Source organism: Sardina pilchardus, chromosome 9 (genome assembly GCF_963854185.1).
Source record: "Sardina pilchardus chromosome 9, fSarPil1.1, whole genome shotgun sequence".
Classification (NCBI taxonomy): domain Eukaryota; kingdom Metazoa; phylum Chordata; class Actinopteri; order Clupeiformes; family Clupeidae; genus Sardina; species Sardina pilchardus.
In genome coordinates, this window is record NC_085002.1 from 31,195,493 (window position 1) to 31,209,641 (window position 14,149).

The 14,149-nt window shown below is 42.2% G+C and overlaps 1 protein-coding gene across 3 annotated transcripts; it reads left to right on the forward strand.

Moving 5' to 3' along the window:
• Window positions 1–668: 668 nt before the first annotated feature.
• On the forward strand, window positions 669–6,436 carry alas1 (aminolevulinate, delta-, synthase 1). 3 transcript variants are annotated; one of them, XM_062544723.1, is made up of 11 exons: window positions 669–795; window positions 2,556–2,767; window positions 2,889–3,065; window positions 3,221–3,346; window positions 3,437–3,656; window positions 3,759–3,943; window positions 4,039–4,218; window positions 4,315–4,479; window positions 5,000–5,268; window positions 5,386–5,548; window positions 6,140–6,436. In XM_062544723.1, the coding sequence occupies exons 2-11, from the start codon at window positions 2,572–2,574 to the stop codon at window positions 6,298–6,300; spliced, it is 1,842 nt and encodes a 613-aa protein (XP_062400707.1). In that variant the 5' UTR covers window positions 669–795; window positions 2,556–2,571; the 3' UTR covers window positions 6,301–6,436. The 3 variants fall into 3 exon arrangements, with proteins under 3 accessions (XP_062400707.1, XP_062400709.1, XP_062400708.1); XM_062544725.1 differs by having other exon boundaries at window positions 3,440–3,656; XM_062544724.1 differs by having other exon boundaries at window positions 2,892–3,065.
• The last annotated feature ends 7,713 nt before the right edge of the window (window positions 6,437–14,149 follow it).

The window sequence follows — 14,149 nt, forward strand, 5'->3', positions numbered from 1 at the left end:
CTACATCTAGGATAGGGTCACCTGCAGAGAATTTAATAGGACCTGTCTCACAATTCCACTGCCTGTTACTTTGGAAGATCCCAAGAAGAATTGTGGATAGGCAGAGCATAGTGTGTTCAAGTGATATGAATAATGGGGACCGACCCCGTGCTTGTTGTTTTTCCGATTGCGAGCATTCATGTTCACTTTGCTGTTGCAATGTGTGAAAAACATGCTACAATAAAGATACACATACAGTATGCTCATTAATCTTCTTCAATAAACAACTGTATTTTCTTATGTAAGATAAGACCCTTGTGAAAGAAGAATATGCAGCTTTCACATGACAAAAACAGCATATTCCCAAGTGCTAAAATTGTTGGACATGAAGATCCATTTCGACTAATTGAACTATAGTGACGACAAAAGTGACACCAAAGCGACCACACCTGGGCAACTCTGTCAGTAGGCTAAACTCTTCAATCAGTTTCCCACCAGTCCCACCATATCTCCCATGTGAGATTACATTAACGATGATTTGCACTGGGAGAAATGCGCACAACCGCACCACTAGACCTGACGATTATGTGTAACATGAGCTGTATGTTTCTATGACGTAGTCCTCGTCAGTCTCTCGCGAGATTGGACTACGATTTGTTGTATAAATCCCGGTTGCTTCCACTTGTCCTTTCGTTCGTCCTCAGTGCAGGATAACGAGGTAGTGCGCAATAACACTAAGAGACAGTTCAAAAGTCTTAAGACGCCCTAGAACAATCCATTTGATCTACTAACAGTATAGCTGAGAAGGTTGTGTCGGTAAGTCATCCAAGAACTGGTTGTTTATGATTGGACTGCTTTATAGTCTATCTTTCATGTATGATGGCAGACTGACCTGAAGGTAAACGTTGGTAGCTAGAGATAGCATGTTAGCTAACTTTATCCTAGATTCGCTCATTTCAATTACGTGTCTGACCTTGTTGTCTGCATTAATCGCTAATGTTACCATTAAGCAACAACGTTCAGGTTACTTTCTTCCACTTGTCACTATCAATGTCACTACTGCTCTTATGTTTTGTAAATAGTGTTGATCATTTCATTCGACCGATCGAGTTAACCTGAGAGCTCACTGATGTTAGCATTTGCTGTTACGTATCGTTTATCTTGGGTAACGACGTTTGCGTTTACTGTTCAACGTTGCCGGCTCAGTAACATCAATGTTGTTCTTCCGTGAAAACGGCAACACACTGGATACGAGATGTTGATCAAAAGCAGTATGTCCAGTATGGTTACCTGTTTACCGTAATCGACACGTTTTAAAGTGGAGTATGTTTTTATAATTACCGGTAGCGTTGACTATAGATGCACCATGCCAGAAAACTGGCTCTGGTCAAGCTAAACTAGCTGCTAACGTTGGCGAGAACTTCTTTTGGGCTCTGTTTGTTCGGAGTCTACGAGACATCAACACTGTACCGGTATTTCGCAAACTAGTCATGAGTACGTTTTGGTAATATGTGCTCCTTGGTTGCTAACTTGACGTTACTGTTGACTGCGAGTGTTTCTTCCTGATTCTTTACAGACCAGTGGTGTCATCCTCAGTTGTCTTTGCATTCTTGATCATGACTGTGGGTAGTTGTTAGTGTCGTTACGTTTATGGCAGGAATTGCTTTGGAAATGTATTAACGCGCACGGATTTTTGTTGTCCCGTGTCAATGTATGGTATGTTAGATTCGTGTCGATGTAAAAGCAAACATTGGGGAAATGACGCCATACTTACGTTAACGCCTATCTTTATTGTTTTGCCCTGAATGCGATTAATATTGTATTTCGTATGGTATCAATGTGTGTCGAATGAAGTTATGTCGTAAGCCGTTTTTTGAAGTTCAAGATGACCTTAACATTGTTTTGGTAACCCATCAGACGTGTCGCATTAACGTTACCAAACGGTCCAGGAAGCTTACATACAGTGAGTCACCTCCAGGGGTTGCGTAAAAGCGTAACCGGGACCATTTCCATGAGTGTCTTTTATGCTTTTTTTGTTTGGTCGCTATCGAAATACCGCTAATCTTAATCTATTTAGTTCAATAATAATGTATTGCCATATCAACACAGATGATTGGAATTTGTCCTGGTGACATTCCAGTTAAATGCAGTACATATATACAGGAACATTGAGGCGTAAAGGTGCTTTCTAAACTCCAGCTAAATGACTTCCCAGTGATAGCACTAAAAATATTAAAGCATAAGATTATTAGTTTACAGCTTAGATGTTACAGTTTGTAATATCCATCCCTTGAATGTAAGGTCATCCATAGACTGGTGCAGAGCATGGATCAATCTTTTTTCCAAGAATGCATCGTTTTTACCCAGATGGAGAGCATATTTGAAGTTTAGGACTGGACCCTAGTTTTTCCTACCTGTGCAGTTTAGGATTTGGCCTTACTATCCTGTTTGTATGTGATAGATTGATTACCTTTTTATCATGCTATGAGTACAGAATATGAAGTTGTCATTCCTGTACAAAGGCATTTTGATTGAGTTTTACTCTTGGCTGAAAGTTGTTTGTCTTCACTTTCCAGGCTTGGACAATCAGTAATGGATGCCATCTTTCGCTGCCCATTCCTCTCTCGTGTCCCCCAAGCCTTTCTTCAGCAGACCAGGAAGACCCTGGTGGGCTATGCCGTGAAATGTCCAGTCATGATGGATCTGGCCTCTCGGCCTTTGGCTAGAGCTGTCTGTTCATCCACATCAAGCTTTCAAAAAGAAAAAGAGTCTGCCTCTACCACAGAGGGTGAGTGGTCATTTGATCAAAAGTGATCTCTTTACAGGTTTAGAAGGTCTCTCTCTATATTTGTGTATTTATGTGGGGTGACTGTGGATAAGATGGCTAAATGCCTGTATGTTTGATGCAGTAGCACCAAAAGAGACTCCCAAGATGCCTCCAGGCCACCCCATGCCCCCAGTCGGTCAAGTAGCAGCATCCAAATGCCCTTTCCTTGCTGCTGAGATGGGCCAGAACAGCAGTGTTGTCCGCCAGGCCAGCATGGAACTTCAAGAGGATGTATCTGAAGTGCGCACTGTTCGCAAAGGTAATCTTTTGAAATCTTGAAGATGGTAGACTTTTTTTTTGTTTGTCAATCAAATCCAAATTCCTTGTACAGGAATTTGTAAGGAGTGTTGTGTTGTCATGAATTATGTAATTGTCTGACGAGGGACTTAATTTCCTTCCTCCACCCTCATACAGATGTGTCTCCATCTGATCTTAACCCTCTGGTGAAGAACACAAAGGCTGCTGGAAACCTCATGAAGAAGCTCATAAAGCAGCGTCCCACAAAGGTGTCCCACCTGCTGCAGGAAAACATGCCGAAAAGTAAGCGCGCTGTTTTTCAACTACAGGTGCTTTTGTACTGCTTTTGTCTTCAATATGCAAAATTCAATACATTTTCTTTACTCATTTCAGCAGTCTCCAATTTCCACTATGACAAATTCTTTGAGAAGACAATTGAAGACAAGAAGGCTGATCATACATACCGTGTATTTAAAACCGTGAACAGACGTGCCACAGACTTTCCCATGGCAGATAACTATACAGAGACTCTCTACAAGCAAGACGTCTCTGTATGGTGCAGCAATGACTATCTGGGCATGAGCCGTCACCCAAGGGTGGTCCAGTCAATTATGTGAGTATGCTCTTTACCCTTAAATTGTCCACCTGAACTAATCAAACAAGGAAATGTCAAACCGCTTACTCAATTTTTCTTCTCTTTCTTTTCGTGTCTCAGGGATACTTTACGAAAACATGGCTCTGGAGCAGGAGGAACACGGAATATATCGGGGACGAGTAAATTTCATGTGGACCTTGAGCATGAATTGGCTGACCTACATGAGAAAGATGCAGCCTTGCTCTTCACGTCCTGTTTTGTGGCCAATGACTCCACCCTCTTCACTCTGGCAAAGATGCTTCCTGGTAGGTTAAGCTTACTACTTGTGGAATACAGGAACTGTATCATTAAAAAAAAATGGTCAATATATGTTAATGAATTTATTCATTCATTCTTTCAGGATGTGAGATTTACTCTGATGCTGGGAACCACGCTTCAATGATTCAGGGCATTAGGAATAGTGGCGCCAAAAAGTTCATCTTTCGTCACAATGATGTGGATCATTTGCGTGAACTGCTGAAAAAGTCAGACCCATCCACGCCAAAAATTGTGGCTTTTGAGACGGTCCACTCCATGGATGGTAATTTGAGTTTCAATTCAAATATTGTTGCTGTGTCGTTAAGGTTTGCTCTGCTTAAGAGCATCAGTAACCTAAACCTGGGCATGTGCTTTGCAGGGGCAGTGTGTCCACTGGAAGAGATGTGTGATGTTGCTCATGAGTATGGTGCCATCACCTTTGTGGATGAAGTGCATGCTGTGGGACTGTATGGAGCGAGAGGGGGTGGCATTGGTGATCGGGATGGAGTCATGCACAAGATGGACATCATTTCAGGAACCCTTGGTAAGTACAGTGTTGCTTCACTTGCCAATATCAGTTATTTGCCATAGAAGGTGTTCCAGAAAAAACATTCTGGTACATACTGTAGAGACTGTCACTAGCCACACTGACTGCTGCTGCTAAAAGAGAACAGGGACTGGCTTTGTCATGTAATACACTCGGGATTACAGAAGCAGGAGCCTCCCCACCTGTTGCCTGGTAACCAGGCCGTCTGTTTTACACTTATTGAGTTTCCCTCAAAGGTCCTGGCAAGCTGAACCTTATTGTGTGTGGTGGCTCCACTTCTGCTAAATCTGTGTTGTTGATAAGAGTGCGTGCGTGCGTGCGTGCGTGCGTGCGTGCGTGCGCTTGCACTGTTTGTTGTTTTGGAACTACAATTCCCATGTTATCCAGGAATCACAATAAAGTACTATAAATTCTTACATTCCCTGATCTAAAAATGGATACAATAGGGTCTGGTTCTTATAACTTGTGCTTGATTTTATACATTTTTTTAACAAATAAATCTGTTTCTCTTCCTCAGGCAAGGCCTTTGGCTGCGTTGGTGGCTACATCGCCAGTACCAGTGCCCTGATAGACACCGTGCGCTCATATGCTGCAGGCTTCATTTTTACCACCTCACTGCCACCAATGCTGCTGGCTGGTGCACGTGAGTCCATTCAGACGCTGAAGAGTGAGGAGGGGCGCATGCTACGCAGGAAGCACCAACTGAATGTCAAGCTGTTGCGTCAGATGCTTATGGACTCTGGTCTTCCTGTGGTCCACTGCCCTAGTCACATCATTCCAGTCAGGGTAAGGAATTCCTGTGAGATGATTGTCAGGCAATCTGCTGGAATGCAGGAAAATTTCCATCATTCTGCCATTGGTCTTGGAGTCCAGTAAAGTGACTGGGTCTTGTCTGTCCTACAGGTCTCTAATGCAGAAAAGAACACACAGGTCTGTGATCTCCTGATGAGTCGCTACAACATTTACGTCCAGGCCATAAATTACCCCACGGTCGCACGTGGCAATGAACTGCTTCGCATTGCTCCAACACCACACCATACTCCTGAGATGATGAAGTACTTTGTCGGTAAGTAAATGCAATGGCATGGAACCTAGTTTGTGAAAACAGTCCCATTCTCCATTTGATCATGTTTCCAGTTGTTCCATCCAAATGGTTGTAGAAGTTCAACCACCAAGTACAGATGAATATATAATCAGTCTTTTGTGTAAATGCTTCAGGCAGTAAGGAAACCATAGTTACCTTTTTTATATATACATTTACTCATTGTTCTTGTTCCGGCTTCAATTCTTTTGCTGGTGTTGCTGTTACTGTCTGTACCGTTTCTGGCTCCACATTGCTGCCAAAGTCATTGCTACATTTGGAAATGAACTCTTCACGACTATTCTATCAGATGTACCCACCCACTGTGGTCGCTGTTTTTTTTTTCCATCCTGGTGGCTGAATGAATGTTAATCTGGCCATTGGGCTTCCAGACTGTAATCTCTGTGAGCTCATCTGAGCGGGGAGAAACGGTTGGGTGGAGCAAGGCTAGTTAGTGCCTTGGGTCTCTTTAAGGCTCAACGTGTATCTGAATTGTTTGCAGTTGGTTTTTCTGCTTTGTCTTCCTTTTTTTTCATTTGTGTGTCACTTACCTTTCTCATTAATTTCTTTTAACAGATAAATTGGTACCAACATGGATCGAAGCTGGCCTGGATCTTAAGCCCCACACTTCTGCAGAGTGCAACTTTTGTCAGAAGCCCCTTCACTTTGAGATGATGAGTGAACGGGAAAAGTCTTATTTCAGTGGCCTCAGTCATCCCATATCAGCCTGTGGGTGATTGCAGAATAAGCTTAAAAACCCATTCCTGTCTGTCATAAACTGTACCACTGTTTTTTTTTAATGTTATAACTTATTCTGATCACGATTCCATAAACTGTTCTGTCCTTCAGAGAGGAAATAAATGTGCAACAAAATCTGATGGTGGTTTTTATTATTGTTACCTCCGCCAAGGAGGTTATGTTTTCATCAGAGATTGTTTGTTTGTCTGTCTTGTTTGTTTGTTAGCAAGGTAACTCAAAGTTATGGATGGATTTTGATGAACATTTTCAGGGAAGGTCTGAAATGACCCAAGGAAGAAATTATTACATTTTGGGAGTGATCTCTATCACTGTCTGGATCCAGGAGGCACGTTTCCGCTTGGCAGAGATTTGCACTCTGAGTGCTTTTCTAGTTATTATTATTATTGCTCCTGGGAATAGTGTAAGTCATCACATAATATGGGCCAGACATTACAAGAATAAAATACTTATCATAGTGTGGTAAGACGAAGCCAAGAGACTGTGGTTGTCTTGCTTTTATGTGGCCCCATTTCAATACTGCCACTGTAAAGTAGGTCCTGGGGCCTATTGCACAAAACTAGGATAAGGGATTAACCCGGGATATCTTGGTTATCCTGGCTCAATTTATCTGTGATCCAGTTGCACAAAAGCGGGATAGGGGGCAGCAGGATATGTTATGGTATAAGTTACCATGGCGATTTATTCTGTGGAGCTAGCCTGCTCCTGACCAGGCTAACATCCAAGATAAGTTGATTCTAATGGTAATTACATTATCTGATTGGTTCAGCTAGCTGTCATTCAAATGAGACCTCCACGTGATTTTTTTTTAAAGAGCTGTAGATTCCATTTATATATCATTTGCTACATGCATTTACTCGCAAAACACAGCAGAATGTCTGCCTAATACCATATGGATGTGATTTAAATTATGGTGGCCTTATAATTAATAACATAGCCTACTCGTTGTTTGCTTCTTTTTTGACAGATGTTTGATGAATAGGCTGCTGTAGGCTAGTAGTTGGTTGGAAGTGGAGGGGACATTTTTCGAAGGTGTTTTCAACTAATTCGGCTTTTAAGACAAATTAAGATACTTTGTGCATCTTTGCGGTGGCAAAGCGCTTCCTTAATGACGTTGCGTGCCGAGACAAGGAAGCTCTCACACGTGGGTGCATAAATTTGCATTCAGTTGATCTGCCACACCTACTCCCACTATGTAACAGAAATAATCATGATCCCCCATCCAAAAAAGTAAAACTTTACCTCGTTGTTAGTCTATATCAAAAGCGGTTGTTCACTTTGTGTGCAAGACGCTATTTTTCGCGTCTTTTTTGTTCCAACCGCGAGTTATTTGGGGGAGAAACGAGAACGCGCACATACACCGAATAACTTACACCTGGCTTGATGAATCCGTGTCTGCTCATCCTGGATTGGTCTTTGTGCAACCAATTCAGCCGGTATGCTCTTGTTTAGGATTCAGTGATCGCGGCTCAGTAACTTATCCCGGATGTCTTAATTCTGCTTTTGTGCAACGGGCCCCTGGTGTCTCCGTTGCGTAACTTTCCTCCCTCAAACAAGTATCGATTGTGATGTGAATAGTCCTTCAGTGCATTGAACACCCAGACCCCTTACCTAAAGAAATTGGTGTTAATTTGCTTTGGTGTTTCCAAACTCAAAGGTCAACCTATTGAATGACCCTCTTCCTCCAACCCACTGACCCAGATACAGAACTGGGATCTCTGTGGGATGAGGTAATACTGTAATAGCCCCCAGGTTCGTTTTTGAGTGTTAGATGGCCGAATACAGGCAGGCAAAAACAACTGCTTGTTTACCAGAAACGGAAATGAGGTCACGAAAAAAAAAATATATATATACGTGGATGTACTGTACACATCAGTTTGGCCTACAACAGGATTCTGCATACACTGACTATGGGGCAAATTCTCCCAGGTGCATAAGATCATTTCTTAATTTTCTTTTGTATTAGTTAAAGCCACAACTAAGAGCTTTTCAGTCTGCGTACATTCTGCCCTTCACTTAAGTCTGTCATTTTTGTGCCATGGAGCCAGTTACGTGCTTTGGGAGGAGCTCCAAAATCCAGGTGTATATAACTTCCGCATGCATTCTGCCACTGACTTACCACTTTTCCAGCTAAGCACTTCTGAGGCTATTCGTTCTGCAGGTGTCAGTCTAGGCTCCAGCTTCGTTTGCATAGATAAACTGATATTATGAGAAGCAGATAGATAGATACTTTATTGATCCCCAAGGGGAAATTCAAGGTCCCAACAGCTTAAGACGCCACACACAACATACACTACAATATAAACAGGATGATAAAAAGCAAATCAACAAATCAACATGACAAAAAAGAAAAGTAAAAATATAAAGATAAAGATGCAAATGAATTTACTGAGGATTGGTACTGTGATCCCGTATGAGGTGTGTGTCAAGGTGGTAGTGCAAGTAAGTCCAACAGTGCAAAGTTAAAGTCTAGTGACCAGCAATAAATATGGTCAATAAAAATGTAAGCATATATTAACATAACAGTAGTAGTATAAATGTATGGACAAAATAAGACAAAAGTAACATAGTAATACAATAATTATAGCAGCAGTGCAATGATAAGTTAGATAAGGGTACAAGCATCAGCCATTAGTGAAAGAAGTTAGAATATATGGACAAAATAAGAGAAAAGTAAACATAGTAATATGAGAGTTATAGCAGCAGTGCCAGAACAAGTTTGATAGGATGAAGGTATCAGCCATTAGTCAAGTGTGAAGTTAGACGTTAATGGTGAGGGGTTACCACTGAACCTGTGGGGGAGGGTTACATCTGGCAGTGTTGCACTGAGAGTGAGGGGGGAAGCGTTAATTGGGCAGTCAAGCAAGCAAGAGCAGTGTCCGGGGGTGGTGGGCTAAGTTTGACTGGTTCGCCCTGTCCAGATCTCCCTCCACAGAGCTATACTCTTCCCCAGGCCAGTGACGGTCTTCATTCCATCCCAGACCTCCTTCGCATTGTTCTCCTGCAACTTCTGTTCCACCTTCTTTCTGTATTCCTCCTTGGCCTCTTTCAGTCTGGCTATGAGCAGCTGCCTTCCATTGAAACTTTCTTTCACAAACAGTGAGTTTTAAATTATGAATCTATACAACCCAAGCAGGCAAGCACGTCTTGACTGTATAAACAAGCCTCAGAGCAAAATTGAAATTTTGTCAATTACTTGTTTGGCTATGTGATGACATCATTTTACTGTAGACTGTTCACTATTCAGTTCACCTTGCTTACATTTTAAAAATTAAGACTGGTTCTTTCTGGATTTATATACAGTGGGGAGAACATGTATTTGATACCATGCTAAAGTTGCCTACAAATAGAGATATTAATGATCTTAATGTTTTAATTTAAAAAAAATAGTAAAAATCAAACCGCAGAGGACACCAATTTTCTTTGTAATTGAATAATTTAAATAAATAAATGTTCTTCCTTAAATGCTAGGGGGAAGGAAGTATTTGACCCCCTATGTAACCCTATGGGAATTTAACACATAGGGTTAACATAGGGGCAGGCAGATTTTTTATTTTTAAAGGCCAGCTATTTCATGGATCCAGGATCCTGATCCTGATCCAGTATTTATGCATCCTGATAAAGTTCTCTTGGCTGTTGGAATTAAAATAGCCCCACATCATCACATACCCTTCACCATAGCTAGAGATGGGCACATGCATGTTTGTAAATACTTAGCAATTTGCCTACTTTTTCTAATTTCGTAGTAAAATGTATAATTAACAGCATCAATAGAGACTTGAAACCAGAATCTAGGAACTATTTATTGTATTATTTTCAACAGTGCCAGGCCATGTGGTGACCTCATCTCCACAGCACATCAGAGGTGAGTGGACCATACGATGTTGATTGCAGTGTTCCATAAGCGGGGAATACAATTTAGATAACCCTTATTATTTCATTGTTTTACAGAGCTACAACCTATAGATTTGTCTCGGTGGACTAGGATGACCCAGGAGGGGAGCACCACTGCTGAAGAGTCTGTTGACTCCGAGTCAGAGCCCGAGCAACAGCCAGCACGCAGGGGAAGACCCAGAGACGACCCTGGCGTATCATATCAATGCTTGGTTCAAGTGGAGGAAGAACTAATGGTAGAGGAGCGGAGAGGGACCAACAGCAACAGTTCCTCCGGTTCATCACAGAAACATTGACCAGCGTGGACAACCGTCTTCGCTCAATTAATGCTACACTGACCGAGCTGGTGAAGCTTATGCGCCCACTTTGGGCAACGCACGTCTGCTCCTGCTCCCTCCCATCCCCAGAGTGGCCCACGCTGCACTCCCAGAACAAGAGGTGGGTGTCGCAGATAAAAGAATAAAAACAAATTCAATACATTGTTGTATCCTCTCCTTTGTTAACTGGAGTAAAGGCACTGCTTAGCTCTTAGCTCTGCTCCTTCTGCTGCCCTGTCCAAATATTTGCTCCAAAAGGCTGTATACACATCCCTATCTTCAACTCTGCCCCTTTCATTAACCAAACTGTACTTTGATGGGTAGTTCAGAATCATGGGATCTTTGAATTGACAAATCACTTCTTCTAACAGATGAATCCTCTGACGTTGACTTAAACCACCTTTAACTTGATTTGCTGGGACAGGACAGGAGTGGATGTAAAGGGGGCAATTGAGATTTCCACTGGAACAATATCATGCTGCTGAGCCATGACTGTCCATCTCAATGTGTGTCTTATTCATCTACTCTTGTGCTGTCACCAAGTTCGGATTCCTTGAAATCTGTAAATGGACACCCTTTTTTTGACTTGCCATGTGAAACAAACAGTTCCTTTTAATGAGAGCATGGGCGTAGGTTTAGGTGGGGACGGTGGTGACTAGTCATAGCAACAGATGCTGTTGTGCTATTTGGACTGATTCCGACGGCCAGGAATGACAGTAAAAGAAACGCTGTCATTTGACTGGCTGAAACCGAAGGGGGGTTATCTGACCTGCACAAGACTGTCAAAGCATATACACTTTGTGGTGGCGCTGGTAAGAGAGCAGGCGTGTTGGGTAGACTAACCTATCAAGACTGTCTACTGCTTCTTTTGTGCTTTTTAAAATCAGCTATGCCACCAAAGAAGAAAAGGGACATTCAAAGCTTTTTCATTATGCAGTCTAAATAGACAAAACAACTAGCCACACAAACTGGCAACTACAACTGGTAACCTAACATGACCAGGCTTTCAACTGTGGAGTATACAATGGAACATAGTATTAACTGGTGATATGTTACCCAGTACTAGCTTATATCTTTACAGCTAAACCTAACTAGGTTTACGCTATGCTAAAGTTACCATCTGCCTAAGTTAGAATCTTACAGTTGCAATAAACATACGGTTACTGTACGTTGCCTAACGCATACAAAGCAGGAAGTCTAATATTCCTCTCATTTTTCTAAATGTTCCTCTCATTTTCCCAGGGGATCCACTCACGCTACAGACCAATTACAGATCAGTGGGTGGGACTTCACTTGCAGAAACTAAAACCAATATACGCCATCTTTCTTTTAAACTAAGCTAACAGGCTAGGCCCATGGTTTGCGGAGAAAGCTGATAAATAACAATGGTGGTATGGTTTGAAACTGATATAGCAAATGGGGCCTCTGAAGATCTGTTATGTGAATCCGACGCTCGTGATTACTTATATGTGCTGTGAGTGATACAGCGAGGTACAGGAGGCCTGCAGCCAGACCTCCTGACCACAGCTTTCTCCGTAGACCACGGGCCACTGGTGGGTCATGTTGCCTCGCAAAACTGGAGCAGAGAGGTTTCTCTCTGATGTCAAAATATGCATACAGCGAACAGATTCGTCCAGATATCTGAACCAACTCTTTGGGAGGCCAAACGTGTGTTCAATGCAACTTCTGGTGACTGCGTGTGTGTGATTATCCTCCCTGGCTAACAGTGTTTGAGTTGTGGAACAGGTTCATTAGCCAGGGTAGGAGAGGGTATCCCATTAACATTGATACATGAACATAAATTGTTGTTGCCTGTACTTAACAACCAGCCAGGTATGTCCATCAGCCTGAGTCATCAGCCATCAGCCTGAGCCATCAACTGAGTAACTTCCTGTCACAGAGAAGAATTTCGCAATATAAATGTATCATGGGCCAAACCAGGTCACTTGGACACTCCGTATGAGTGCATTATGGTCGATTGAAATATTCATATTCTGATGCCGTCTTCTGTCTCTGTACACGTTTTTGTTGATGGATGGAGCGCACATTGCAACATGAGCGCAATCGATGGCCTCCACACAATTAGGGAACCCAGCCACTCTGTGGAACCCCATTTAAATGTGTGGTGTTTCCACCTGATGAACTGGTTGATGTGGTGCAACATTTCATGAATAAATTGTCCACCGTATGGCTACATGGCTAACAGTGTCTGGTGTCTGGTCTTTAGACATTCAGTTGCAACTGCTGCCATATCGTTGAGAGCTTACTTGGGCTCCTGAATTATCTGTTTGTGATACTTGAAGGAGAACTGCTTTAAGGTTTTATTTTCTCATTTGGGAATTATCTTCATTCTTAGTTGATAGAGCATACTCACCATGTGCATCAGTGTCAATGTCTTCCTGTAAGCAGTGGCTATGACATCTCTCAGATTGACTCAAGTGGAACTGCAAAGATTCAAACAGCAAATTGGTTGGCACAGTGTGTTCAACGAATAGGAGGGCTGTTGTGAATGCTGGGGAAACGCACAATGTAAATTATTCTTGCATGGTCCATATATCCAATTGCTAGAATTCTCCATTCATCCCTCCTGCCATTTGGGTGACAGACGACACTCTTAGCTCTGCTCCTTCTGCTGCCCTGTCCAAATATTTGCTCCAAAAGGCTGTATACACATCCCTATCTTCAGCTCTGCCCCTTTCAACTGTACTTTGATGGGTAGTTCAGAAACATGGGATCTTTGAATTGACAAATCACTTCTTCTAACAGATGAATCCTCTGATGTTGACTTAAACCACCTTTAACTTGATTTGCTGGGACAGGACAGGAGTGGATGTAAAGGGGACAATTGAGATTTCCACTGGAACAATATCATGAGCCATGACTGTCCATCTCAATGTCTTCCTCTGTGTCTGATTCATCTACTCTTGTGTTGCTACCAAGTTCGGATTCCTTGAAATCTGTGAATGGACACTTCCCTTTTTTTGACTTGCCATGTGAAACAAAAAGTTCCTTTTAATGAGAGCATGGGCGTAGGTTTAGGTGGGGACAGTGGTGACTAGTCATAGCAACAGATGCTATTGTGCTATTTGGACTGATTCCGACAGCCAGGAATGACAGTAAAATAAACGCTGTCATTTGACTGGCTGAAACCGAAGGGGGGTTATCTGACCTGCACAAGACTGTCAAAGCATATACACTTTGTGGTGGCGCTGGTAGACAAGAGAGCAGGCGTGTTGGGTAGACTAAGCGGTAACACTTTACGGTAAGGGTACATGAATCATCATGAATTGACATGAGTTCACCATATATCATTCATGACCTCATGCATGAACAACACATCAACTAAAGCATTAAGTATGGTGGCTACATCATTATGAACTATGGTTTATTAAGCATGATCATGATGATTTATCAATCATAATGAATTCATGCATGTAAACCTTCCTGAATTATTAGGAGATTAACTAAGCATTAGTTACTATGACTGTTGGGCTTAATTTGTACAAACTCTCTAAACACACTTTCTTAACCCTAACCCTAACCCTTTCTCTAAACACACGTCATTATTCACCACTTTAGTTGAGGGGCCACAAACATGATGAACTCATGAGTAACTAAT

What these genes read in the sequence shown, in the direction of transcription:
- alas1 (XM_062544723.1), top strand. Translation starts at nt 2,572, where the DNA reads ATGGATGCCATCTTTCGCTGCCCATTCCTCTCTCGTGTCCCCCAAGCC. An exon ending in GACGGTCCACTCCATGGATG is followed by an intron (nt 4,219 to 4,314) that starts GTAATTTGAGTT and finishes TGTGCTTTGCAG; the next exon opens with GGGCAGTGTGTCCACTGGAA. An exon ending in CATCATTTCAGGAACCCTTG is followed by an intron (nt 4,480 to 4,999) that starts GTAAGTACAGTG and finishes TCTCTTCCTCAG; the next exon opens with GCAAGGCCTTTGGCTGCGTT.